General features: G+C 41.9%; 2 protein-coding genes across 2 annotated transcripts in view; both read left to right on the top strand.

Annotated features, from left to right (window-relative positions):
• agbl4 (AGBL carboxypeptidase 4) overlaps window positions 1-27,261 on the top strand; it is a 285,510-nt gene that overhangs the window by 212,802 nt on the left and 45,447 nt on the right. The gene's annotated exons all lie outside the window — the stretch shown is intronic.
• On the top strand, window positions 1,073-14,716 carry bend5 (BEN domain containing 5). The gene is made up of 6 exons (XM_030048928.1): window positions 1,073-1,424; window positions 2,659-2,789; window positions 3,717-4,212; window positions 5,820-5,968; window positions 7,442-7,655; window positions 7,885-14,716. The coding sequence occupies exons 1-6, from the start codon at window positions 1,241-1,243 to the stop codon at window positions 8,079-8,081; spliced, it is 1,371 nt and encodes a 456-aa protein (XP_029904788.1). The 5' UTR covers window positions 1,073-1,240; the 3' UTR covers window positions 8,082-14,716.

Raw genomic sequence — 27,261 nt, 5'->3', positions numbered from 1 at the left:
TTATGTGAAATGTGGTGCTGTCATTGTCCTTTTTTTTTTTTTTTTTTTTGAAAAATTAAAAATTATAAAAAAAAAAAAAAAAAAAAAAAAAGTATTTTTTAACATTTTGACTGTCAAACACAAAGACCTCAGAGGAAGGGGATAGGGCTGATGTGTCATTCTGAAAACAGCCAAATACTCAGCCCTGATAAATACCTCTGCTGCAACTAAAGTAACTGGTAATTTGTCTTCAGAGTTATTGCTGTTGCTTTGTTTGTTTGTTTTTATAATCTCCCTTATACATCTAAAACACCCTGCGATTGGCAAGGAGAATAGCCATACTGCACAGCAGACAAGCATCACGGGGAAGCTGGCATTTCAAATAATCGTACGCAACTAAATGCCTCAAACTATGAGATGAAATATCAGAGAAGGAAAAAAATGTCTCCATAGTTCTGCATCAGTTACTTTTCAATTACGGCAGCCGAAGCAGAACGAAATTGTTAGTGTCGTTTATCGACTGTGGTGCTCTCCATTAGAGGAACAACTGAGCGAAATCCATCCCATTGTATAACCACCTGACTGTCTTACAATAACAAAGAGTTCCTCTCTGTCAGATGGCCTCAGAGTCTGACTGGTGGGAAACAAGGGACAGGTGAAAAGAGTACAGTGGCAGACACACACAGGCACACACACACACACCAATAACAGCAGAGCAGGCACAATAATCATCTTTACTCCCTGTGGAGAGGACACAGTGAACAGTGCTGGGTGTCCACAGTATCGATGAGGTTAATGATCCAGGCCATGCAGATGTCCTGCCGCACCTCCTAATTCACAGCTTTTAAAAGTAAATGCAAAGAAAAAAAATTCCATAAACGTTACTTTTTTGTGAAACGTCTTAGTGTCCATGTTATCGTTAGTTTTGGTGAAAATTTTTAAGTGTTCGTATATCTTTTGTGTCATTTCACAGACGTCAAAATATTTTAACATCATAATTACAAGGCGCGGGTTAAATTGTTTACTTTGCTTCAAAATAATCAGCATCCTTTTGAATAGTTTAGGACGCGATAAGTCTAACAAGTTAACGCTATGTCTATTACTTATGCCTTGGTGATCTTCCTCGGTGATGTGGACCAGACGAGAGTAGCCGAGCGCAGAAACCATCCCCAACCCCCCTTTGTGTATATATTTTTTTTAATACTTAGTGAGGAAAAACTGTCAACCATATCCAAAGTGCAGGACCAAAGAGAAGTAAATAATGTATGCTTTTGTTAGGTTCTTTGAAGACGATATGTGCTACGCGTTGCCCGTTTCAAATGTGGAAGATTTCAGACCTCTGCACAAAACAGATTTTGATAATCAGAAGGTGTATCTGGTTCACAGAACTGAGGAGAATGGCAGCACAGGCCAGCCGTGCGAAGCACAGATCCTTGCCCTTGCAGGTAAGTTACCCGGCTAACACCACACCTTTTCCCTTTACATCGCTGTCTTTTCCCTCTCTGATCAAGCTACGTTAATATGTATAACACTCGGAAACGTCTGAAAGTACGCAATTTTCTCCGATCTGTCAAGGCATGGACAGCTGGAATCTGACACTGATAGCCACAACAACGTCCTCAGTTGTGGCTAGCTAGCCTTAGCCAGTTAGCGATATATGCTAAGATAAGTTTAGTAGATAGCCATACCTTGTCATGTGGGCTTCAAAGATTTTTACATTAATTCATTGAATCATCGTATACTATTTAGTTCTGTTGTTGCGATGTGGTGGTGTTCATTCCGCCGCTAAATACGTGGCATGCAGCGTTAGCCCCTGATTGTTTACAACTGTTAGCTGTCGTTAGCTAGCGTGCTGTCTGCTCTCTCCGACCCGTGGTAGCTAGTTAGCTGACGCGCTAGCTAGACAGCTAGCTCCGTGCGCACACAGAGCTGTCACCGTGTTATAAACACACTTGACAGCCTGTGTTTTACCTCCTGTCATTTTCACATCTTTCTAAATGGAGTGCTGCAGATGGCTTCTGGTTAGCTTTCATGGACGGCGGTTAGCTTGTTAGCTTATCTGTGGTGTTATGCCACTGAGAGTGATGCGGTACTGCAGCCAGAACAGGGTTTTCTCTGAGCCTCATGACATTGTAGAAACCTGTTCATCAGTAGCTGGTCAATAACACGTTCGTTTCATGTTAGTACAACTCTTGTGGTGTTACAAAGTGACACGTCTTGCCTAGCTGCAGTTCACGGCACAGAGCCCGGCTCACTACTGCACGGTGTTTTTCAGGCACGAGTATTTAGATAGATTACTAATCCCCGAGACTGAACAGTCTGGGTTTAAAGATCGGACTGATCTCACGTATTTTATAGGGTCAGTTGTGTTTAAGTGCTGCATGAGCAAGCCAGGCTGGTGGAGACGAGGACACACTGTGATCAGCTGATCAGCTTCTCGGTTCTCTGTCAGAGCTTCTTTAGTTGTCCGCTAACAGAGCACCACAGAGCGCTAGAGTGACTTTACATGTAGCAAACGATGGGAATGGAGGGAGAGAAAAAGACAGGCCCGAGTGGGACAAATGGACAGCAGGGGTTCTGTAGATACTTTGTGATGAGTTTCATGAAAAAATCCTCTAACTTCCTGGAAACCTCATGAACACAAAAGTTTCTTCCTGGTTTTATTTCTACATTTTACAGAAACAGTAGAGGAATTTGAAGACAGTATAATGCAAAAGAAGATGAAAATTCCCAAGATGTCCATCAAGAATTCAGGAAACTCTATTGAGAACCATTTTGGGGAGGAGAGGATGCCACTCAGACATAAAAAGGTAGGATCAGCTGTTCTCCTAGCTCACTGGAAGAGCTATGTCTCTATATGGAGTGATGTACTAATAATTGCTTTGTGGTTATCAGCTCACTTTCAGGCTGAAAGGTGCTTATGACTGATCATAGTGACACTGATATCAGTAATTATCTGCATACACTGTATCATTTGATCATGCTCAAGTTGTGCTTATCTATTGATATCACTGTAAACATGAATTTAATGATGCCAATTTAATAGATAAAAATGAATCTACAAGTCAGTTTAAAGATTTATCTCTATAAAAGTAAAGTAGTATAGTGTAAATTTGCAACTGTTTACACAACACTAAACACTTGAACTTGTTCACCAAGTGGTCTCCATGATGTGTAAGTGCCTATGTCATGTTGACATATACAAGTAATAATCTTACACTAATGTAGACTGATTTATGATACAATGTTACATTGCCTTAAACTTGGCCAGCGCCCAAAATCCCCCACTCTATTTTTACCATATGCTGGATTAACACAAATTCAGCACTCTGGACAGCTGCCCTTTCACAGACAAATCCTCTGAGCGGCTCATCAAAGAACTCTGTGACTCCACTCCTCCCAGTTCCTACTGAGATAGTCAGACACTCATCACCAAACAGTCAAAACAAACTGTTTTGCAATCTGTCTGGCTTCTCACTTCTAGATTGATGTTTTTTTGCATGTACTTAGCAAACTTGTGTGAATGTGGAATCACCTTTAGTTAATTATAAATAACATTTTGTTATTTATGCAGCAAAGACATTGGTGATACACTATGTCAGATGTGAATAGGCCTGCATCCTAAGAAATAGCACATAAATATTATGTTCTTCCCAACCTTCTAGCTCATAAATTTCAAATTTAGCTTTACTTTACTACTTTTCCGCCTAACTTGTCAGTTTTCTTGCTCCCCTCAGGCCCTGTCACAGGACCATGGACGCCCCTCTTCCAACTCTTCTAAGAGTCTGGCAGCAGTAGTGGCTCGCCTGGAAAGAAATGCTGCCAGCTCCTGTATGGAGGGTGAGGAGGACCTGGAGGAAGACCGTCTGGCAGAGGAGGAGGAGGATGCCGATGATGAGGAAGAGGATATGGAGGCGGAGCATCAGCATCAACATCATCACCAGCAACAACAACCACAACAACAACAACAACATGCGGAAGTAGACACTGACTGTGTGTCTGAGGTGGCTGCAGCGGTGGTTCCTAGAGTCTTGTATGAGGAGCTGGTTCATAGCTACAGGCAGCAGGAGGAGGAGATGAGGAGGCTGCAGCAGGAGCTAGAGAGGACACGCAGGCAGCTGGTGCAGCAGGCCAAGAAGCTGAAGGAATATGGCAGCCTGCTGACAGAAGTCAAGGAACTGAGGGACTTCAACAGGAGGCTGCAGGATGTGCTTCTCATGAGATTGGGCAGCGGTGAGAGAACAGGCACACACACACACACACACACACAAAACCCATTGCTGTGCGTGCCTAAGAGTTTAACAAGAACTGTGAACCTTAGCAGTCAATTTAAGAAAATGTCGCAATCTACAATCTATGATAGTCAGGTCTGTATTTTTTTAACATGAATGAAACAACCACCCAGAGGCACCAAATGTTTAATATTCTTCCATCTGTATAGCCAGGAAATGCCAGTGAGATTGAAGGGAGGTAGGAGGTAGATTTGTGGACACTTGTTTGACCTAATGTATATGTCCACTAAATGCTCTGCAGTTATCTTGAGTCCTGAAGAGGCTGTATGCCTTTTGTCTCACAGCAAGGTCAATTGTGCAAAATTATGTATCTAGCATTTAAATCAGAAAAATGAGAAAATGGTAGCTTAAATATTGCCATCCTGTGAAACAGAGTTAAAAGATAAATACCTTGAAGTAGTTTTGCTATGTTTTACAGAGCCTCTGTGTTGTTTAGAGGTAAATATGTATTTATAACTGCTGTCAAAATTCAGGGTTATTCCACTTGCGATGCACAAATATAGTTCTGAATTAAACGGAACCAGACCGCAGCTGAGCTGCTGTGCTGCACTTGGTGCAGCTAATCCTGGTGTTCTTAGGATGACAGTGGAGTCCAGTGGTCAGAGTGACCAGCCCATAATTGAAAGGTTACAGGTTCAGTACCCTCTTTATCCTGCTGAGCAGCATACTGGAGCTCCCTACCTGCCCAGTCATTGTAGGTTGCTCTGGATAAGAACATGAGTTAAATTCCTTGGTGTTTATTTAACAGTTTGATAGGCCTTTATATATCACCTGTTACCGTAAAGTTGCCCATTCTGTCAAATGATTTCACTTCCATGGTAGCTGATAGTTTATTTCTGTCCATTGAATTCACGGTGACCACCCTACTGTATATAGCCATGTGACTTTGTTTTACGGTAGATTAGTTTTGTTGTGGTGCGTTGAGCCTGAACTGTAGTGGTGGGTGTGATTACAAGTGGTATCACTGCAGTGCACAGCAGCGTACAAACGTTAGCTTTGCCAGATGCCACTGTTAACCTCAACCCCCTGTGGGGCTGGACAGAGGCGCCCAGCTACTGGCTAGACCATCTAATGGACAAGCTAAAGATTAGAGCACCCTGGGGTGCTGTAGGGTAGGGGATATAGTGCACTGACCGATATTAAAACTCATCAGCTACATTGGAGCTTAGTGTGGCCAGCCACCAAGCCAGCTTAGCTACTGGGCTAAAATAACTGCTTGTCTCGAGGCACAGGGAAGCCTAGCCCCAAGCTGGGAGGCAAGTAGGCAGTCAGGTGGGCACTGGTCCAAGGCTGAGGACCAGAAAACTCCCTGGCCACATGCTGTTAGATGTTGCTGGAGTCAAAGCCCAACTGGCTGTTTGACAGCTACCACGTGGTCAGATGTTATTGAGCTCTGTTGTGCTCTTGTGTCATCCTCCGTTGGTCTGGGGAGTTGACTCACAGTTGATAAATGCTTTTTAACCACACTTCAGCTTGACATGTGCACGGGTGCAGTCTTGTCGCATGCAGCTTCTCAATATTAAATATCCCTTGTGTGTTGTCTCCCAGAGCCTATGCATGACAACGGCACTCAGACAATCAAGGCAGAGGTGGTCGAACCCATTGTTGAGGCACAGGAGGCGTGCAGAGAAGAAGCCAACACCAGCTCCAGCCACTCGCCTTCACCCAGAACAGTATACACCTGCAACGATGGAAAGGTCAGTGTCATTGCAGTTCGCACCCACTCTTTATTCAGTTAGCTTGCTATGATTACCGCCGGCTGTCGCGCAGTTACCACCCCCTCCACAGTTTTTCCCTTATGACTCATGTCCCTCTCTCTGCTGCCTCTCCCACCATGTGGTCTTTGTCTTATTTGCTGTCACCTCACCTCCATCTCCTCTTCTGTTCTGCCATACTTACTCTTACCTTAGGCCTGTAGTTCTAGATTATTCCATTAACCCCACTCACCATCTGATGGTCTCGATCTCTTCAGTTTCTCCTTCTGTATCCCCAACTCTCTGTCTGTGGGTGACCATGGGAAGCAACCTGATTTTGTAGGAAATGCTCTATTTACTCTTAACACACATGAACCTGGGAATGGGCCGTTGCAGTTAATCAGCCTTTTCCCCCTGGCTGCCCTACCTTAGCAGGTAAACAAGGTTGAGAAGATTATTATTGTTCCTGCAAGCCCAGCCAGCATCATCATCAGTGTTTATTAGCCTGTTAGGGTTCTTTGCTCTCCGCACCGCTGTAACTCAGCCGGCGTCCTGTCTCTGATGACAGGGGGGGAATTGGTACTACAAGCTCTGGGGCCCGCAGCCACTTCAAGCGTGAAGAACACTAGCAAATTAGAACTCTCCTACATCAGGGACCCCATATTAATTATTTGCACCAAAGGAATTTAAAGTGACTGACAGGTTAGCCCTAGAAAGAGAGTGAGAGGTGGAAGAGGCAGAAATGAAGGGTGAGAGATGGATGAGAAGAAGAGATGATGCAACGGAGAGGGAGGATTAAAAAAAAAAAAAATCTTGTCTAACTTGAGGACAGTGGAAAAGCTCGTCTGCTGGCTGGAGGCCTAAAGCACATTAGTTGCACAGGAAAAAGCCTTTTGGATGCTAGCCTAAAGACTTTGCAGTGATAAGAGACCAGGGAAGGGAAAGAGAGTCACATATGCCCCCTGCTGCATTAGCTCACCTAGAACACCCAGGGCAGTGTGCCTAGGCTGGCAATCGGCTTGGAGTGTTGTTTGGTGCAGGCTTATGCAATGTGCAATGAAAGTGTGTAGAGAGCTACAGGCTAAGTACACAGTGGAGGTAATCCAGGCTACAAGCTGCCAGTGGCCCGAGCTTATTTATGTATCCTAGTTGGTGAAAGCGATGCTCCTTGGGATTTCTAATTTGGTCTGAGTGGGAGCTGGTAAGATGAGCTGGCTGTGATCTGGCCTTGTCCATTGTAGTCTTAGAGGGATTTTAGACCAGCATGCGGCAATGTGTTCTTAGGAGTGTCAGTGTGTTTGTTCCGCTGTCTTTACACTGATGAAACAAGCTAAAATGATCTTAGCAACACTCTGCTGGCCTTTTCTTCTTTGCTGGCAGTGCACTGGCACAGTCATCATGACACCATGAAAATTATTTTCTTTACAGCGGTACTGTGCACATTGTAAGATGTGATGTTCATGGTCTTCTGGGCAGGTGCACCTGGGTGGTGGCATCTGGGTGGAGGAGGAGAAGTGGCACCAGCTGCAGCGGACCCAGGGAGACTCCAAGTTCACCAAGAACCTGGCCGTCATGATCTGGGGCACAGAGACGCTGAAGAACCGCAGCGTCACAGGAGTGGCCACCAAGAAGAAAAAAGACGCCTTGCCCAAACCTCCACTCTCACCCAGCAAGCTGAAGATAGTCAGAGGTAAGATTCTCACTCAAGCGTCTGCTATGAAGCCGTAAAATTAAGACTATCAAAGAGTTGAGTCGTTGGTTTGTCAGATCTGTTGTCAGCTGAGTGAACCTGGAAAATGCAAGATAAGCTAAATTGATTGCCTTTTTTAATAGAGCCAGACAATCCTAGAAATATTTTTAAGAAACATGGACAAATTTCTCTGCTTTTGTCTGACTACTCCCACCCGCTCCCTCCCCAGAGTGTCTCTACGACCGAGTGTCTCAAGAGACAGCTGACAGCGCAGAGATCACACAGAGATTGTCCAAAGTGAACAAATACATTTGTGAAAAGATCATGGACATTAACAAGTCCATTAAGAACGAGGAGCGGCGGGAGTCCAAGCTGCTCATCAGACAGACAGTCAAGATGGAGAACTTCACCTACGATGGCATGTAGTGATCAACCGTTGTCACGCCAGCGCCTTCTGCCCCCCCGTGGTCTGCAGGATAGTGAGGGGACTTGATATGGGTGGTTGGGGGATGTTTGTCACAGTCTCAGTAGGAGATGTATTCATTTGACACATTACATTTGTTACTGTGTGAAATGTAAACACAAGTACACCCCCTTCTCTGCCCTCTATATGACTAGAACAACCATCCCCTTCCTCAGCACCCAGTTGGTCCATTGGATGACAGACAGCTTTACCCACCCGTAAATTTAGTCACAAGTTGAGCACATTAGTTTGAGGCATATGAGCTGGTATGAGTGTTTTTATAAGCTTTTCAGTGGAATTGGTATGGAGACATGGTTTTTTTGCGGTGCGTGCATTTGCGTGAGTCAAAGCAGAGATTAGATGTGATTGTTAGAAAATGAACCAATTTATTGTTCTGTGTCAGAACATAATTGTGAGTCCTTAAACTCTTAAGAAGTAAGAGGTGATTTCCCTTGATAAAGTCTTCTGATGCTATTAGAGATGTTGCAATGATCAAAATGCGAACTTGCTTGAGATCTAAGCGGTGTGAGCAGCTGGGTATTTCAGTGGATGATTATTGAATGCTCGAGATCTGAGTGTGCGCTCTCGGCACTTAAATGCATGGAATGGGACAACAGGGTCTCAAATGCACAAGTCTTAATTGGTAACAGCCATATTATATACATATCCTAGAGATGAATCTTGAGTGTGTGGTCCCTCTTATTTGGAGATCAAGTTACAGAGCATCACTGTAATAAAATGAGGGCTTGCAAATATTTTATGGGAATAGGATTCTCATGAGTCATTTGGTTTCTTTTGTGCTATATTTGTCTGTTTTTTTATTGTTTTTTTTTTTTGTTTTTTTTTTTAAGTTGACCTAAATAGAAACATTTACCCATCAACAGGAGAGCACAAGGAGACGTTCTAATGTAACATTCCTGTGTTCCTCTTAATTAAAGCTGTCTCTTGCAGACGATATGACTGTTTAACGAGTTGTAGTGGTACAGGCATTTTAATGCCCAGAAAGGCCTTAATGGATTTGGCAATCACTGGGGACTGGTATGTCCCTGGGTTTTCTAGTAAGCTGTGATTGTAAATGTACAGTAAGCTGAAGTGATGAAGCTTCACCTGCACTTTGCTGTGAGAATGTAAGAGGCGGCTAGGTACTATTTTTCTGTTTGAATCACACCATTGTCTTGAGCTGAGCTGGGCCATTTGCAGTATACCTCCCCTCCTAGTGAAAAGGACCTGTGCTAGACTGGACAATGCGGGGAAGAAAATCAGGGCACAGCTCAGCACAGTTCAGGTCATTCTTTGTGTGGAAGCAGTGTTAGCTGTGGGTAAAGCTGTCTGAGGCACTATCCTGTGCTGCTGAAGTTCTCTGGGCCTGCTGAACCCCATAATAACCCCCTCTTTTTTAAGCCACGCCACAGGGGAACTAAGTAAGGTCGCTCCAGTGACAACTTCCTGCGAGCCATGCCATCAGAACTTTGAAAATGTCCTCTCTTTTTTTTTTTTTTCTTGTCATATTTTTGTTGTTTTTTTGTTTTTTTTTCCTCTCGACTTGTTTTTTCGTTTTGATCCCAAATGGTTTGTGTGGCTGTCTGCAGGCTGGAACTAAATGCTGCAGATTGAAATCTCAACTGTGACCTAGCTGTGGCTAACTGTGAATCTGCTGCAGAGCTGCCCATCAAGCCTTCCTCCTCCTCCTCCTCCTCCTCCTCACACTCTAGATTCTTGTTTGTCGGTCGGTTTTATTTCGTTCTACCATTCTGTCTGTCTGGGTTTTTGTTATTTCTTACAGTTTGATCAACCATTTTGTTAAGCTACTTTATGTTTGGATATATTTTAGTGTACATAAAATACATCTTTTTATTTTTCACCAAACATGGATATTTCAGTTTCATAGTCATGTTACTTGTTACAGTTTTAAGCTTCTGGTCTGTTTTTGGCTGGTTTGTTTAATTGACGTTGTAATTCCTTTGTTACCTGACACTTTGTTGTGTTTCTTTTTACATTTAATGTTTTTCTTTTTTTCTTTTTTTCCTACGAATTGTTGGCTTTAAGCTTGATATTGTATCCAAATGTAGATCACTGGCATCTACAAACAATTTAAAAAAAGATCTCTCCCTTAGCCAAAGTGATCTCCGTGCAACACGAGATAAGGCTTCCCTTAACATCTGACTTTGACAGAGCCCATTTATTGTACTAAATTTGCAAGATGTGAAAGTTATTCGATAAGCCTTGATAAGGCTATACCTTATTTCTAACAATCTGCTTTAGTTAAGTGATACAGGAATTCTGTATTCTTAAATCATGTACTCTGGCAATTGAGATGCAGTAGTTAGTTCAACACAAATCATTTACATTGAATGCACTTTAAACTTCTAGACAATTTCTCCAATCTTAAGGAAATGTATTTGTTGTATTCGTCCAAATGTATTTTTTATTTTGTTTGTTCTTTTTCTGTTTTTATTTTGTTTTGTCTCTATACAATATGGCCCAACAATCATTGTATTTTTATGAAGCACCTTAGAACACCCTGGTTTGTTGTTTTGTATGGGAAGAATGAGATATGGGATATAGTTTCGTTCTGTCAGTCAGATACGCCTCTGGTGCGCCAGTGTGGCTCCAACTAGCTTTAGAGATAAACAATTTCCAAAATGCATTTTAAATCATTCAAAATTTATTTGGGGTGTTGAGAAAACCAGGCTTCCACAATTCATGCTATGCTGAAATTGGATTTTACTGGATAGCACCAACTTGGCTCCCTATTGCCTGGGCAATAAATGGTTTACCTGGCAAATCGATAAGCAAAAGTCCAACAACTTGACTATCCGCTTGCTTGGTTTTCCACTCCATCACCCAAAAAACATGATTCACCAATCTAAAAATCTTCTAACAGTGAAATGTGCACACTGACTGGATTATGTGCTTTAACTTAATGTGTCAAGATGCTGGTTGTGTATAGATATGAGCTATATATAGATAATTGTGTATTTTTACGGATGAGTGGTAATGATAAGCCAAAGTACTGAATGCTGAGATCAAGGTAACGATGGGGGGATGCTGACTGAGGAATGAGCGGGGTTTGCACAAAAAAATGGCCCTTGCCAAGGTTTTTGAGCTTAGTGAATCTTAAGCAACTACAAAGGTGAAATATTGACTATATATTTTTGTTTCCTAAAAATGTATCCCTTTTACATGGTGTCCTTTTTTTCTGTACAAAGCAATGTGAGGTTTACGTGCTAGCATGTATGGAAAACAATACATGCACATAAAGCTTTTTAGATGGTGTGTTTTGGAGAAAAAAAAAATTCTGCTGTGCAAACCAACCTCGCTGAAATTCTGTGACACATTGTCATTGCCGTATTGTGTTTTCTCTTTGTTTGCTTGTTTTCTGATGCCAAAAAGGGGGTGTGGTTAAAATAGTGCTTAAGATAGAGCATTACTAGAGCTATTACGTCATCTGAAATGTTAACTTGTTTATCAAAGGCTGGTTTCCTGGAGCTCGATTAAGCCTAATCCTTTAACTAAAACCATCTTCAGTGGTTGAAATCTGTTTGAAAGTATGTTTTTAACCCAGATTTGGCTTAATCTGTTCCTGCAAGGCCAATCTCTATTAAATGGACTGAGTCACATGTGAAGGACCAGTTTGGGTTTTAGCAGCATACTAGTGACACCAATAAACACACTGGCAGAGCCACTGATAGATACTGTACACTACCTTGGCTCTGTAACACAGCACCAGACTGCCCAGTACTCTCACTATCATATTACAGTAAAGGGAGGGAGAACATTTAATTTCCGCAGGCTCTGTGCTCCCTGTCTTGTACCACCTGTAGCTCCCTGCTCCCCTGAGATTTTTATGGACTGGATTTAGAAAAAAAAAAAAAAAAATAGCATATGTATCCAGAAAATAACAAATCCACCCTGTCCTCTTTGCTTGGTGTTTTGGCTTATGTTCTTAACAGCTGTCAAATCTGCACAAGTAAAGGCGCTTTATGTTGCTTTTTGACAGGTTGATTGGGAAAAGAGATCAGTCCTAGCTGCACTGTGTGAAATAAGATCAACGGCTTCATCTCAGTTCTCCCAACTAACTGTAAAAAAAAAAAAAAAAAGAAAAAGAAAAAAAAAAGACCCATTACTGTTTTAAGCCTCAGATACAATGTCAAACTTACTCCAAATGAGACTGATGGGAGGGAAAACATTGTTAGGCCTATATTTTTCTTAAAAGTAGCTGTGAGCATTCAAAGGTCTGCAGTAATGTTGTATACAATCCACAAACCGGTTCTACTTCATCTAGCTTCACCGTCCTACCTCATTGCTACTCTGGTGTTTGTTTGTCAGTGACTGTAAACTATGTATGTATATTAAAAAAAAAAAAAAGCTATAGGAAAGGTATACCTGATTACTCTCAATATGTACAGCATATAAAAACTTGTTAAACACCTCAGTACACAGTATCATTCTTAGGAGAAAAAAAAAATCAGTTTTATTACCTGCTTTAAGATGCTGCTGTAAAGGGTTGTCTGCGTGGGGGGTTGTCTCTGAATATATATTTCCGCTCTTTGCTATGTCGTGCAGTTGATCAGTGGATGTGTTCTGTCTCTGTATCGCGTTCTGAGATTTTTACTGGGTGACGGTGCTACCAGCAAACAGGTTCTAAACTGATCTGTCTCTCGGACCTCAAATGGTGCTGTTTTTCTATGTTTTTATCCTCATACAGCTCTGTGTTATTCAGGTGTGTCAGTCGCCAATATCCCCTCAGCTAATCAATTCTATGAGATTTAAAGCCAAAATTTTTTGCAAAAAGATTACCCTGCTGTTATCTACTATCTGCTATCCATCCAAATATTGTAGCTAGTGATTATATCCTCTGCTGTGAGTTTTAAGAAGTACCTCAGAACTTGCTCATTTTAAATGGATGCATCTGCTTCTAGCACTCATTGTCTAATCTTACCTTATTGCAGTATATTTTAGAAATATGCATTTTTAATGGCTAGTTCAGGTTACACTAGATAGTACACGACTAGATCACACTCAGATGAATATTGAATTAAAATGATACCACTGTTCACTGGTTGCATGTCAGGTTGACTTTGTAAGAAAAATCTCAATTTGGACTGGGCAGTGTATATTTGGCACAGTAGATGTGGTCTTCAGCAAAGTGTGTGTTCTCTTTCGGTCAAAGTAATCGCTCAGCACAGCTTGTTTACACAGGGAGAGGGTTTCCATTGGTGGTTCTGGGTGACAATGAGCTGTAACATCTTACTAGAAATAAGTTTGGGACTGCACCAAACAGGGCTCTCTATCTGACGGAGAGTGAAATGTCTTGCAAATCTTTTGAAGATCGCTGAAAATTTCCACGATATATTTATGATGAACGTTTTGGGGAATGTCAGGGTGTTAATTTCAACTGTGATAAGACAGAAATTTTAACCAGTCACAAGCTGTGAGCCCCACTTGTGTCTCAGTTTTGTTTATCTCCTTGCTCCTTGCTGCTGGACATAGAGTTGTCATAAAATCAGCGTGATTATCAATGTTTTTAAAAAAATCTTGTTGAATACTGTGAACCAGGGTCATAGATACAGCACAGTATCTGGGCTGTAAGGCTTGGGGAATAACTAAAATACAAAACCTGCATCTTACTTTGCTTGTGCAGACACCAATGGAAATTCTTCTCTGTAGTCCGCTCAACCTGTGCACCAAAGCTTTTGTTTTCTCATGGTGGGTTACTCTCTCCATTAATATGTATTTATTTTATACTCTGACCATGTCTGTGAACGTGACGTGTGCTGGTGAATTCCTCTCTACTGTGAGTGAGGTGTTACGATACAGAAGAGCTGATTTCATGGAAGCACTTAAGCCATTTCTTGGACTATTTCCTTAATGGTCTGAGTCTTAAGCTTTGCTCTGGTCTTGGGAATTGACCCAGACCGTTTTCTGTGTAACTGAATTCTCATACAGGTGTTGGGTTGTAATCACCTGGTACCACATTAGTGTTGGATGGAGGGCTAACCAGAGAGAGAAAACTAGTCTTCAAACATGTGAATGTGTCTGCAGACCCGTGACAGATTGAGTCAGAAGATGAGAGCGATGTGTCAAATCTGTACAGAACTAAACTACCATACTCATTTAAATGAACTGAGTTCAGTTAAGCTGTACTACTACACAGGGCTGCTTGGATATATACCTGTCCATAATAGTTGTAACTGCATTGCAGAACAATAGGGAAAGGCAGGGTTCTTACTGTATGGTGTATTCCCCATCGGTAATGATAAGAGTGAGGAGTTTCAAGACTATTGCAGTTATGATTAAGAACAAATGGTTCTGCAACGGGCCTCTGGATGTGGGGCCTGGTAATGAGAGAGTTAGACTCCCTCACCCTACTTTAGCCTCCCAAAGGCAACTTTTTTCATTTACAGAAAATGTAATAATTATATATTCTAGAGAGTGTACATGTCTTTGCTAAACCGGTCACACCTCTGCTATGCGAGCAACTCTTTGATGCTTAGCATCCTGTTCTGTTCTGTGTTTCTCTTGCTGCAGTCAGGAACACTTGTTTAATGTACAGATCAACAAAAATAAATCCAGACTTTTATTCTATCAGCACAAACCTCTTGTCTTTATTGTGCCTTTTTTGTCCTTGCCAAGTCTGAAGTTTTCCCTCCTCAAAGAAACACACTAACAAAAGCAGTAACCGGGAGCTAATGTTGGCAGTTAAGATTTTTTTTTTTCTTCTGGTTGCTCCACAAGAGAATAATAACTAGGTTCTCAAGATATTTTCACCTCAATCTGAATGTTTAAATCACCAAATCGGGGTCAAATCTGGTCAGTCACTTGGACTGCAAACCTACCTCACGTAGGAAGTACAAAGATTTTTTCATTTCAAATTGTTGGTCACACAGTTTTGATTACAGAATGTGGTTTGAATGGGTTTGATGAAATTTCCATGACCTCTAGGCTAATGAAACTTTCTCAGCACATAGCTGACCATGTAGACTTTTAATTTAAATGAGAAAATTAATATTACAGTTTGGGGTTTTTGCACGATGGCAGCAATTTACTTTTTAAACATCTTGCTCAGGAGTCATGACACCATGAGGCTAGACAGATCTCCAGACAGGTGGAGGCAGATGAGCCCTAGTGTGGTTTCTCTGACAGCACACTCTGCCATAAACAGATCAGTGTAGCTGTGTATGCTCTTAGTATTAGTGCCATTTCACATCACATCTGACACCAGCGTTCCATCCACACAGGCTCTGTAGTCAGCCTCTATCACGGCAAAGATCAATCCCCCTCGCCTTCACATCCTCCACGGCTTTGACCCTAGATTTGGCTTTGACGTTTGGTGTGTGTGTGTGTGTGTGTGTGTGTGTGTGTGTGTGTGCTGAAAATCTGCAGTGAAGGTGAGGGATTACCAGGCAGAGTGATCTCAGTGTCAGCCACAAGATACCCAGACAGCAGAGTCCAAAAGTTCATTCTCTTTGTTCAGTGGGCCTCCCATGCTGCTGGCCTGCCATGGTGCCACACAGCATGTGGAAGACGGGCAGCACATGTCCAATGTCCGGACCATATTGCAATGTAAACCCAGCAGCATAAGAGCAAGATAAGACAGTAATAGAATAAAGCCAATCAGCGTTACAGTAAGTTGACTTATTCAGAGAAACTTGACTCTTAAATAACCCCTGTCAGTGGATTCTCAATCTAGTTGAGCCCATATAGAAAACTGATAGAAAGCGGTCACTGTGAAGGCCACTGATTCTCCATCTCCTTACAAATAGACTCAGCACTACTCACGCTCTCATCTTCCTCTCCCCTGTCTGGCACACCAATGCATTTCCATATATTATTGCCTCTGTAAGCAAGTGTGTCATGCGCCCAGGCTTTTCCTACATCCCAAGGGGACTTCTCAATGTCATTATCGCTAAAGCCTGCCACATGCCTGTAATGTATTGCTGCCTGGCTTTATTGGCAGTGCGATGATTCAGTGGTGGTGATGATGGATTAGTGCCGGCTGGGTCGAGCTGGGCTGGGCCAGACTGGGCTGTGCTCTGCAGCCTCTCTGTCTGTCGCAGAACGCCGTGTCCTTCCTACACACTGCAGTATAGAGGGAGACATAATGTATTTATGTCACACACACACACACACACACACAACCTAATGAATATGGTCATTTCAATGCTTTTATGGAACTTCCTGGAACACTGTCTGATTCATCTTGCCAGCTTTTTTGCTTTTCATGCAGACACGGTACACACAGCAGCGCCGCAGAAATGGTGGCAGTAATGCATTCTCTTTACTACAATTGTTACTGTGTTTGAATGCGTAAATACGACTCGGAGCAGACAGCCTTTGTTGCCTCCTGGAAAAGGAAACTTTAAAAAGGGTGCGATAGGTGCATGTGTTACCGTAGCTTTAGGTTTCATTCACCAGGCCACCATCACACAGCTTATTGGAGAGGCTGTAAGTGGCAACAAACACACACCTAAGCCATTCAGGTTGTCTGAAATTACAGCATATAAGGGCTGCTCTCCTCTTTCCTGGACTTAACCCTGAGGACTCAGGCCCAAAATTGTTGATATTGCTTCTAAATACAATACAGCACAATACAATGCTATTTACTAATGTCATTTACAAAGCAAACACATAGTGCACATTGTAGACAGCAATGGAAAGGCAGCACATTCACATTTACATTCACTGACTACATTTCTACTTAAACTATCAATGTATCTCCTGTCCTATTGGTCAAGTAATGCCAACTCTGGAAATCGAAGGTTTACCTCTGATATTTTGTAACGAGAAACAAAGATAGTCAGGAAAATTGAAGTGGAGTAAACGTATGCATTTTATTTTCAAAATGTAGAAAATAAAAGTGAAAGTAAACAGACATAAGTACTTGAGTAAAGTGCAAATTACTTTGCAAAATATTATTTATAGTATAGTTTAGTTAGTTACTTTACCACATACTTGTTTTTCCATTGCTATATGCTATGTGATGCAATAATTTTGTCTTCATTTAACTCAAAGCCAGTTTTCTCTTTTCCTCCTATGATGGAGTGTTTTTTATTTTATAAAGATATGCAATGCTTTGCAGTTACTCTAACAAAATTACAGAGAAACATAATTGTTAAGAGAGTTTTTATGCAATGTTAATTTGATCCCAGCCGTGCTGTTAAGTGTGCTTGCATGTCTACAAATACAATAGCACTTAATTGCCTAATTTCTCCAGGATTTGTTTTGTGTCGTAAGAGGTTGTTTCACATAATTTACACAACATTCATTTACACTTAGATGTCATGCATCACATATTTTTACACCTAATATTCAGGAAGTGTGGGTATACATATGCATGTGCCTGTTTGTCACCAATCATATTTTTCTGAATCATAAATTATCTCTTTTTTTTTTATTCCCATCTCTGCTGCTATATTTATCTGAAAAGTGACTGCAGGGGTAACAGACATCGAGTTGGTACTAATGAATTCTGCCTTTGGTCTTCAAAGTCATTAACACACATGGATGAGCCTGCCAATCAAGCCCACAAACTACAGTGGCTCTCTTTCCCCTGCTCCTCCTCTACCCTCACTCCCAGCTATTGTGTCCCTCCTAATGTCAGTGGGCCCCGTACACAGGAAAACTGATGCTAGCTGTTAGCTAAATGCTGGTAAGTCTCGAGTGTACCTGTTAACCTGTGAGAGGTCCTTATCTAGTTTAAGAAGTGTAATTTGGCTGGTAAAATTCTGAAAATGTCTGGTTGCCCTGGTTGTGCACATGCAGCCAGCCCCTCTCCTCCCCATCATACACACACACTCACACACCACACACACACACACACACACACACACAAACACAGAGCTTCCAAATGGCTCCTATTAATGCAGACGGCTCCCCCAATTAACAAGATTCAAAGTGATGATGAATTTTTCATTCTTTAAGCATTTAAACTAATTATGGCCCAAATGAAGCAGGTTCCAGTGAATCGCCATGGTGGGGGCTGACAATGGCAGCCAATGTCACTGTCACTGTGCCACTCTGCACTACCACCCTAATCATTGGAGCTGATTAATATTCATCTCCCACTGCTCTCTCCTCTCCTCTCCTCTCCTCTCCTCTTAGCTGTCCCAACTTGCTTTTTTCTTTCCTATGTCTTTTGTATAAGTGTGTGTAAGTTTTTACCTCTCCTCCTCCTTAAACTACTGTCTTCCATTGTTTTTTTCACTCACTCTCACTCACTTTCTCTCTCTCTCTCTCTCTCTCTCTCTCTCTCTCTCTCTCTCTCTCTCTCTCTCTCTCTCCCATTGTACCCGGGATATTTATAGTGGAAATTAACCAATTTTTTTTTATAGCATTTTAATAATAATTTAATGCAGTAAATAAAGCTTGTTACAAGCTAAGCAATCTTGTCACATTTCAAGGGTAATCAATCCACGTCCGATAGAATCTGTTCTCCTCCTTGATGCAAAGAGAGTGGGATGTCAGCGCTGTGATTTCTTTCCTGCTAGCTACATGTCTAACTCTGTATTCATGACTGGGTCACACTCAGCTGCAAAACACCCCAGTGCACATCAGAGATCACAGTTTAATGAAGCCAGGGCAACATCATCAGCAAACAGCAGCGATGCCACCCTAATGTCACCAAACTGGACACTCTCCAGACCTCGGATGCACTTTGATATCCAGTTCAAGGACATCACAAACAAGAGAAGAGGCAAGATGCACCCTTGTTGGAGTCCAATCCCCTGCTTGGACATGCTTGATTTTGGGCCCAGAAAACAAACAGACCCCTTTCACTAACCCAACACCCATACTCCTGTAGTACCTCTCACAGGATACTTGGGAACACTGTCACAAGCCTTTGACAAATCCACGAAACATATGTAGAAAGGTTAAGCAAATTTTGATGACTGTTTTATTAACTGCAACAAGATAGAAAGTACATCCAGAGTTCAGCAACCATGGCCTAACTGCATTGTTCCTCCTGAATTTGAAGTTTGACAATTAGTAGGAGTCTCCCTTATAGCCCCTTGGCATAGTCTCTCATATGAAGGGTTGTGTGATTCCACAATATCTGTAATGTAGGGCCGAGTTGGAAAGATACCAGGGGTAACCACTTAGGACATTTCCCCACCATTGCAGAGAACAGCATGGACCAAGTTCTGCCTTCCCCTTCTGGCTTTCCAGAAACTCTTTGAAGCCATCCAAAAGTTATCATCCATAACCTCCTCAAACTTTTCCCACACCTAGACTTCTGTTTCTTCAGCCACTGCCTCTCAGCCGTGCCCACCGTCAGCTAGATTCAGAATACCTTCTCCTTCAGCTTAGAAGACTCCTTCCCCACTGGTGTACACTAGTGGTCATAGCTACTCAATGATGTTTGTTTGTGATGTTTGTTATTGCGAATTCAACAAGACATTCAACAACACACCAGTTTGATTCAAACTACATTCAAACTTTTGTTGCCATTTTTATGCCTAAATCTAACCGTATCTTAATGTTAACCCAAGTGTTTTTGTTGGCTAAACCTAACCATGTGACACTAAAAGCGAGAAAGCCCGGTGTGTGTCATCCCAGGTCCAAAGGCTATCAGATGCAAAGGGCTGTGACAAAGCGTTGGTATTAGACGTCCTGGGAATGAGAATGTACTGATCCTTTTCATCTGCCCTGAGAAACCCAGCAGAGTGGCCAGCTAAGACTTGTGAGTGTTCCCACAAACAGACAGCACTTCTCACCCTTGACAAGTGAGAAAATAGTCGAGTTTAGTTTACCCCTCAAATTCATACACCAGCCCAGGCTTGCCACCAGAGAACATTTCACATTCCAAGAGCCAATTTCTGTTGCCAAAATCCACAACGCCTAAGTCTGCTCAACCCCTGCACCCAACAGACATTGTCCGCTACTCTATTTTCCATTCAGGTGGTGAGCCTACAAAGCTGTGGCCCCATGCTGCTTATTTAGACTGTGCCCGGCCAAGCTGTGGGGGCCGTTCAGCCACCAGGTGTTCGTTTGTGAGCACTATTCATGGAGTCATGGAGTGGGCCCTGGTGTTGGTGTGAACCAGACTCTGGAGTCTTTTCTTTCAATGTCCCTACCAGTAGCTTAGACTCCCGACAACCTTACGCCCACGGCCACACAGATAGCAATGGAGGGGGTTCATAATACAGTGGAAACCACGATCATCCATCGTGGCCAAGTTGATCACTATAAGCAGTTGATTGTTATAACGATTTGTTTTCTTTATTTCTCTTGCAGATGACCATCTAATTGACGTTTGTATATTTATTACATGAATTTAAAGTAGTGAAACGGACAGCCCCTGCTATTTACTGAATGTTATTGACTGTTTCAAAATACAGTGCAGATGTTTCAAATGCTTTTAAATTTTCAAATTATATTACTGTATAATTAAAATATAAAGTCAAGGCCATGGGAAGTACAGGTGCTGCAGGTGCCCCCCTGCAGCACCTGTACAAACACGTAGCAAGTTTTTAACACGGTGCCCTGTGAATTTGCACGGTGCAACGTAAATGTTGAAATTTTTCAACTCGAGTGAAAGATTTGTGGCTGTATTCATGTGAGTCAAAAGCGGGAAAACTCACTTTTTGTTTGGCCTGAACACACAGTTAGATGTGATTTCCCTCCCACAGCACCCCCAACTTCAATCATCTTCCCACGGCCCGTGGTACCTCACCCAATGTGCTGATTCTGTTTTCTGTGAGCAGGATGTGGCAGGAAATCCCACAGTTGCCTAAAGAGAGGCACTTTTCCCCTTCAGGAGAAGCTGGCCCCTGCTCCTTAGTTTGTCAGCAAGCAGTGGTTAAACGGCTTGACGAATCACAACAGTTTTGACTTTTGATTTAAATGTTTGATGTAACTCGGCCTCCGTTAGGGGCCAACATTTATTGTCAAAATGTGTAGCCATGACAATAAAAGGGACTCCTTCCTTAATGGGAGTCTGCATTTATGGTATGGCATTTTTATGGTAGTTTGAATTATACAGTAATGTACTGAGCAATATATACTATGCAACAGTTTGGCAGTGGTTTAAGTGCATTTCAAAAAAAGAAAAAAATAGAATTACCTTAGCTTTATTTATTTATTTCATGTATGAAAAGAGCCAAAATGAACACTGTAAGTGGACAACTTGATCACAAATGTAAATTATTTAAGCAATGTAAGATTGTTGTTGTCCATTTCTAATTTATCAGACAATCACAGTGGAAATTGACGTTCAGCTTGATATGCAGCAAACAGTCTGGGCCAGATTCAAACCCAAGCAGCTGCAGCTTAGTCTTAGTGTTACTTCCTACGCACTCTCCACAGTGAGCCACCAGTGTTGCCACATTTAAAAAGTATTTGTACAGGATTGATTCTGTCCCAAGCTTTTTGATCCATATAAGCGGTTTGATCGCTGTAATGGAGATCACTGTAAGTGGTGCCCACTGTAAAACAGAGGACCTGAAAGACTGTGCTCTTTACAGCAGTCATCAAGACCCATCTGTCCTGCACACTTTGTAAATTCAGTGCCAAAAATGTAAAAAGTAAACATAGATCAAGGCTGTTAATTGATAACCACTGAATGTAGGCCCTAGAGACCTCTGTCTTTGTGTGTTGAGGTATAGTCCAACATTTGGATGTTTCTGTTACCCCTTTAAAGCATTCAGTCATTTCTGAAGTTTGTGCCCAGTGGTTGTTTGGACTACTTTAATTGTTTGTTGTCGGGTTTATTTATTGTAATCTCATTTTTTAAATCTTTGAGAAATTAACATACCAGCGTTGTTTCAAGTCTGCTTAGCTTTGAGAGTCACTGTTATTCGTTAAAGAGATTAGATTTACCTTTTAATCAAAGATTAACAATTCATTTGGCGTTTGGGTTTTTTTTTTGCACTTCAATATCAACCAGTCCCCCGTCTAAACAAATAAAAGGAAATGATGACGGGTGCGAGCCAGAGAAGAGAAGAATAGAGTGCCGCGAGAAAGGAAAACAATTTAATTTCTCTTTTTAAGTTCCACCAGTGGTCATTTAGCTAGCCTCTTTATTTAAATGGTAATGTGAAGCCGGCTAAACAGGCGTGGCAAATCAGTCTGAGAAGAGAGGGAGACTTCAAATAAGCTGTGGCGCTTCACGGCTGTGGGAGTTTATCAGGGTCTTTTCTCCTGTCTTCTGACAGAAGGAGGCAGAGTCAGGAGCCGATTGAGCGACAAGGATAACTCTTCTCGGTGTTTGAGTATAATTAATTAGGTGTGATAAATTATACCATTCCTAGCTGAACCTGGCAGCACTGGCACATGCACACACACACTCCCGTATCCACACACTAAAACACACTCACACTCTTTATTTCACTCTCTCTTCCCATAGACACACACTCTTTCTGTGCATTACTCTCTCCCCACACAGACACACGCATACATGGAAATACACACACACCAGTGTCTCCCATTTTATATGAACATTGCTTGGCAAAGCTCCCAGTCCTGTGAGTGCTGGGTTTCTCCATTAACTTTCCACGAGTTGATCATAGACTGAAAGTAAACAAAATAAATAAAGCATATGGATTAACTGTCAGTGTGCAATCCCTCTCTCTCTCCAATCCAACATTCTTTTATGCAAAATAGTGGTGTTAATATGATTGGACTCTTAATGTCCTGAGTAGCTTTCGCAGTGTGCACTTACACACAGCGTGCACAGTTTTCTGCATGCAAAGTCAAGTCCTGGTGAAAGACTCCACTAGCCACGTCTTGTGTCTTATTGAAAAATAACGACCGAGGCAAAGAACTATTTTTAACAGACTGCCTTGGAGTGGATCATCTCACTTATTACACGGTTAGTATTTCTGTCTCAAACTAACATGACAGTAGTAAAAGCAAAGAAATTACAATTGAGAGGCGAAGTCCCTCGCCTTCTGCTGGACCACCATGGGACCTTATTTCAGAAAAAATATGTACGCTAGTGAACAGCGAGAGACAAATAACTCTTTTGACCCTGTTTGAATTGTGCCATAAGTTACACGTATGATGTTTGTCAATTTAAAAGATAATTTTACAAGTCAAGAAAGTCACAGTTTGTGGCAAAACTGTTGAACTGCAACTACACGTAATTACAGAGACAGCATGCCCAAAAGTCGCATAAGTGACGTCATGAACTTTCCTTCTCCACAAGCTGATGTTAACACGATGCCTGTGTGTGTCTTAGTGATTTTCACCCCTGAACACTTTTTCCCTGTGGCAGAATGAGATGAAATGTTCGAACGTGACAATCAAGAGTACTGTACTATTTTTACGCTTAATTTCTCACTTCTTGTGTTGATATAAATTGACAAACACCTTATGTATAATTCGTGGCACAATTCTAACAGGATCAAAGAATTATTTGTCTTTCACCGTTGACTGTTGTACTTATTTTTTCCGAAATGAGGTCCCACATGGGCCAGTGGAAGGGGGGGTGGACTTTGCTTCTGTATAAAACCTTTTTTTCGAGGGTGGGCGGTGCCGTCCTATTCAGCATAGCTGTGTAACAAATTGTAATGTCCTAACGGTGTACAGATAATTCGAGGAGATGCTGCTCTTGGTGCTTGCTGCCAAGTGACTATTGAAAAGTTGTTTCAAGCTGAACAGCTGAAATATTTCCTAAATAAAAATGCTAAACCCACAGCTTAGTCAGAAATGCACAGAATAGCACATTTTTTTCCCCATAAAAACAGAAGAAAAAAGAAGCAAGTCCTGTGAACAAAGAATCCTGGTTTGGGCCATATTGTAACGCCTTTTGGTGTAAGCTGTTTATCTTCATCTTCATATCCAGATCCCAAATAGTCCTGTGTGCATAAATAAACAGATTATTCTGAATATTACCATGAAAACTCCTTCCACTCTTTGCAGTTGTTTGCTTGTAATGCCGACGATCTAGGAACTTGAGCTTATTCTGTTGTTACACCAAAGTCGCTCTGGATAAAGTCAGCTAAATCTCAAATATATACATTACGTATCAGTATTTAGAAATCAATATAAATGCAAACAGAACTTAGGCAAATTGCAACCACAGCAACAACAACAGCAACGAGTGATGCACATTGTATAAATACTTTAGAGTCTAACATTGGCATATGTGAGTTATTATCTGTGTTGGTGCTTGTAGAGTTACTCAAAAAAATAAAATAAAAAAATCATGAGTCATTTCGCTCTCCCTGAAAATATTAATTTGTTACACTTCTCAGTGCATCACTCAATAAAACTTTAAAGGTCTTTCAAAATATGTGTATGTGTGTATATGTAGTCAAAATAAGTTTATGAAAGAGAATGCACAAATTATTTTCCTGATGGAATGCAAGAACAATGAGACAGCATGGAGTTAAAACGACATGATAGAAATGGCAAATGCATGAACACAGTTACAAGATGTGCGAGAGACTTGTGTACTCGCCCCCAAACCCCCCCCCCCTTTTTTTTTTTTTTTTTTTTTTTTTTTTGTCTTCACAAATGTTCTTAGTTTTGAGAAGTGTGTATAAAAAGATTGAGAGACCTGCGCAGGTGTGTGGCCAGCCAGGTCCACCAGCTCTGTCCTCCCAGGTGAACGCAGCTTACTGGTCATAATAAAGCTGTCACCTTGATTGTACTTGAAGCGGGAGCCGCCTTTTAAACCAAGGATTTGCCTTGTTTTGTTCACATCTGGACAAAAACAAACTAAAATGAAATAACCCAAAGAAAGAATGACTATGGAAAAGAAATAATAAAGGAAGAAATTTTAATAATAAAAGAAAGAGATGACCCAAAAGTACACAAGTATACAAAAACAGGAGTAACTGTAATTCATTACTTGGATTCGTGCTTTTTCTTTACAGCTTCAAAATTTGATATTGCATTATCTCTTAAAAAGCTTGAAAAACAGTGACTTTACCTGAATGCATCTGAATGATCTGTGTAACAAAGCAGGCAAGTAACTAGAATCAGAGGCATGAAATTAGGTACCTAAATTAATGACAAGTTTATACACATCCACATGATACTCCTCTGTTGTTTACTTCTTTCTACTTGTCTCTTTAACTCCACTTTGGTGGTTGGGATCTTTCATTAACAAGTTCAGTGTTGTGATGCGGCTTTAAGCACATGTTCAGGAGTAATTGCTTATATATGTATCATTGCAGGGAATATAAACATGCATATTAGCTTGCTCAGTGCCTGACACTGTCACCCATGCAGTCTCTTGCTCAAGGATGTGATTTTTCACTTGCTTTCTGCTTCAGGATTGGAAACACCAATACGCTTTTCCTTTTTTTCCCCCCGATGTGTATGTGTGTGTTTTCCTGTTGACACGTTTGCTTGCTCTTTTTCTCAACTATTCTCACCTCACCGCCACAATATCTGTACACTGAAAGGACTTGGGCGGCTTTCTGGCAAAGACACTCTTATCAGTTTACCACTGTGTGATTCAAAAACAGCCGGACCTCTAAACAATTCTGCGCTCAGACCTTGGCGGTATCTGTTGTGAGATGCAGCAAAAAAGTGTTTTTTTACTGTCCACTAGCTATACCGCAACAGTACAGTTCACTGCAGCAAACTATTGTGCATCACCAGCCTTATTGTTACCTGGCTTATTAGCAAAAAGTCTCTACTGTGTGTTCATGTAAAGAGCCTCATTTAGCAAACAGCAAGCTTTAACACCCCAGGTCACTGTAGGATCTACTTCATGCTTTTGTGCTGTCTGAAGGGACTCATGTGGCTCAAGACCAAACTGACACTTGTCTGCCCTCCTCAGTGTCAACCTGGACCCCTGAGTCTGTGGACAATGAGGTTACGTGCACACACGCGCGCGCACACACACACACACACACACACACACACACACACACACACACACACACACATATACACCCCCCCACTCACATGGATAGGAACACCCTGCCAACAGGCGCTTTTAATGGCCTGGTGTTAATGAGAGTCTTGTTTAGAGCTGTCAGATGACCTTGGGCCACACAGACTGACACCAGCTCCATGCTCACAGCCTTAGAGGTCACCACTCTGTGTGTGTGTGTGTGTGTGTGTGTGTGTGTGTGTGAGAGAGAGAGAGAGAGAGAGAGAGAGAGAGAGTGAGAGTGTGTGTGTGTCTGAGTGTTGGTGCTACAAAGGCAGGCTAATGGCTAAGGGAATAATTTATCACACCTAATTACCTCTCTGGCCAACAATAACCCTGTATCAGCATGATGAAAACATCTTTAATCTGCAATATTTCAATTTCAATCAATAAAGTTGATGTTAATCTTAATGATTTTTGCCTAATCTGAAACCCACTGAGAGAGGTCATTCTCATCATTTCATCAGATGCACGTCTGTGTGTCTGCTTGCTTGCTTTCCTTGCTTTCCTTGCGCTGTGCACCACACATACTATGGGCACTATTTTCGCGGGTGTGCAGATACCGCTGCCAGCAGTGCTATGACCAGTTGGTATTTTGGTGACCTGGAAACACGCTTTGCCCATTATGTAGCGTTTTTGTTCTTGCTCCCAGGCTTGTTGCGAGGGTGCAAGGCGTGTTGCACCGAAATGGGAGGTTTATCTAAATGATGAGGCACAAGACCTATTATGCATGTGGCTTACTGCACCAGATATTATGCCAACAACCCAGCGGCAGCATACATTCAACAATGTGTTGTGGAGGGCAGGAATCCGAGCGGGGCGAATATTGCCATGACGAAAATGCGTATCAGATGCTTGGATAAGTCAGGTGGCACATGACAACACAGAGCTCAGAGAGTCAATGTGTTCTTCCCGGCATGCTGTGTTTTGCACAATATATACAGTACGGCAGAGAGAGGCCGAACTGAATATGGCGATGGTACAACAGGCCAACTTGATGTGCAACACACGGCAGGGGAGTTGGGGGAGGAGCTGTAGCCATGGATTGCATTTTCTTTATTGCATTAGTTACTTTATTTGAAAAAAAATCTATAATGAAATGCATGTCTGCTTGATTTATTCATTTATTCCTCTGACATAATGAATTCCGTGAAGCTGGTCGTTCATCTCCAAACCCGGCTAATGTATTCCACTACACCCGGCCCCTTTAGGCTCGGCACATGTGGGTAAGGCTCCGCTCAGATGGACAAAAATAGCGAATGAGTTTGGATACACCTTCCCTGACTACGCACTTAGAGCACACAGCGCTT

Source organism: Myripristis murdjan, chromosome 4, assembly GCF_902150065.1.
Source record: "Myripristis murdjan chromosome 4, fMyrMur1.1, whole genome shotgun sequence".
NCBI classification, from domain to species: Eukaryota; Metazoa; Chordata; class Actinopteri; order Holocentriformes; family Holocentridae; genus Myripristis; species Myripristis murdjan.
The sequence above is the reverse complement of the archived record's forward strand: the minus strand, read 5'-3'. Positions and strand labels throughout refer to the sequence as shown.

What these genes read in the sequence shown, in the direction of transcription:
- bend5 (XM_030048928.1), top strand. Translation starts at nt 1,241, where the DNA reads ATGTATGCTTTTGTTAGGTTCTTTGAAGACGATATGTGCTACGCGTTG. An exon ending in ACAGATCCTTGCCCTTGCAG is followed by an intron (nt 1,425 to 2,658) that starts GTAAGTTACCCG and finishes TACATTTTACAG; the next exon opens with AAACAGTAGAGGAATTTGAA. An exon ending in ACACCTGCAACGATGGAAAG is followed by an intron (nt 5,969 to 7,441) that starts GTCAGTGTCATT and finishes TCTTCTGGGCAG; the next exon opens with GTGCACCTGGGTGGTGGCAT.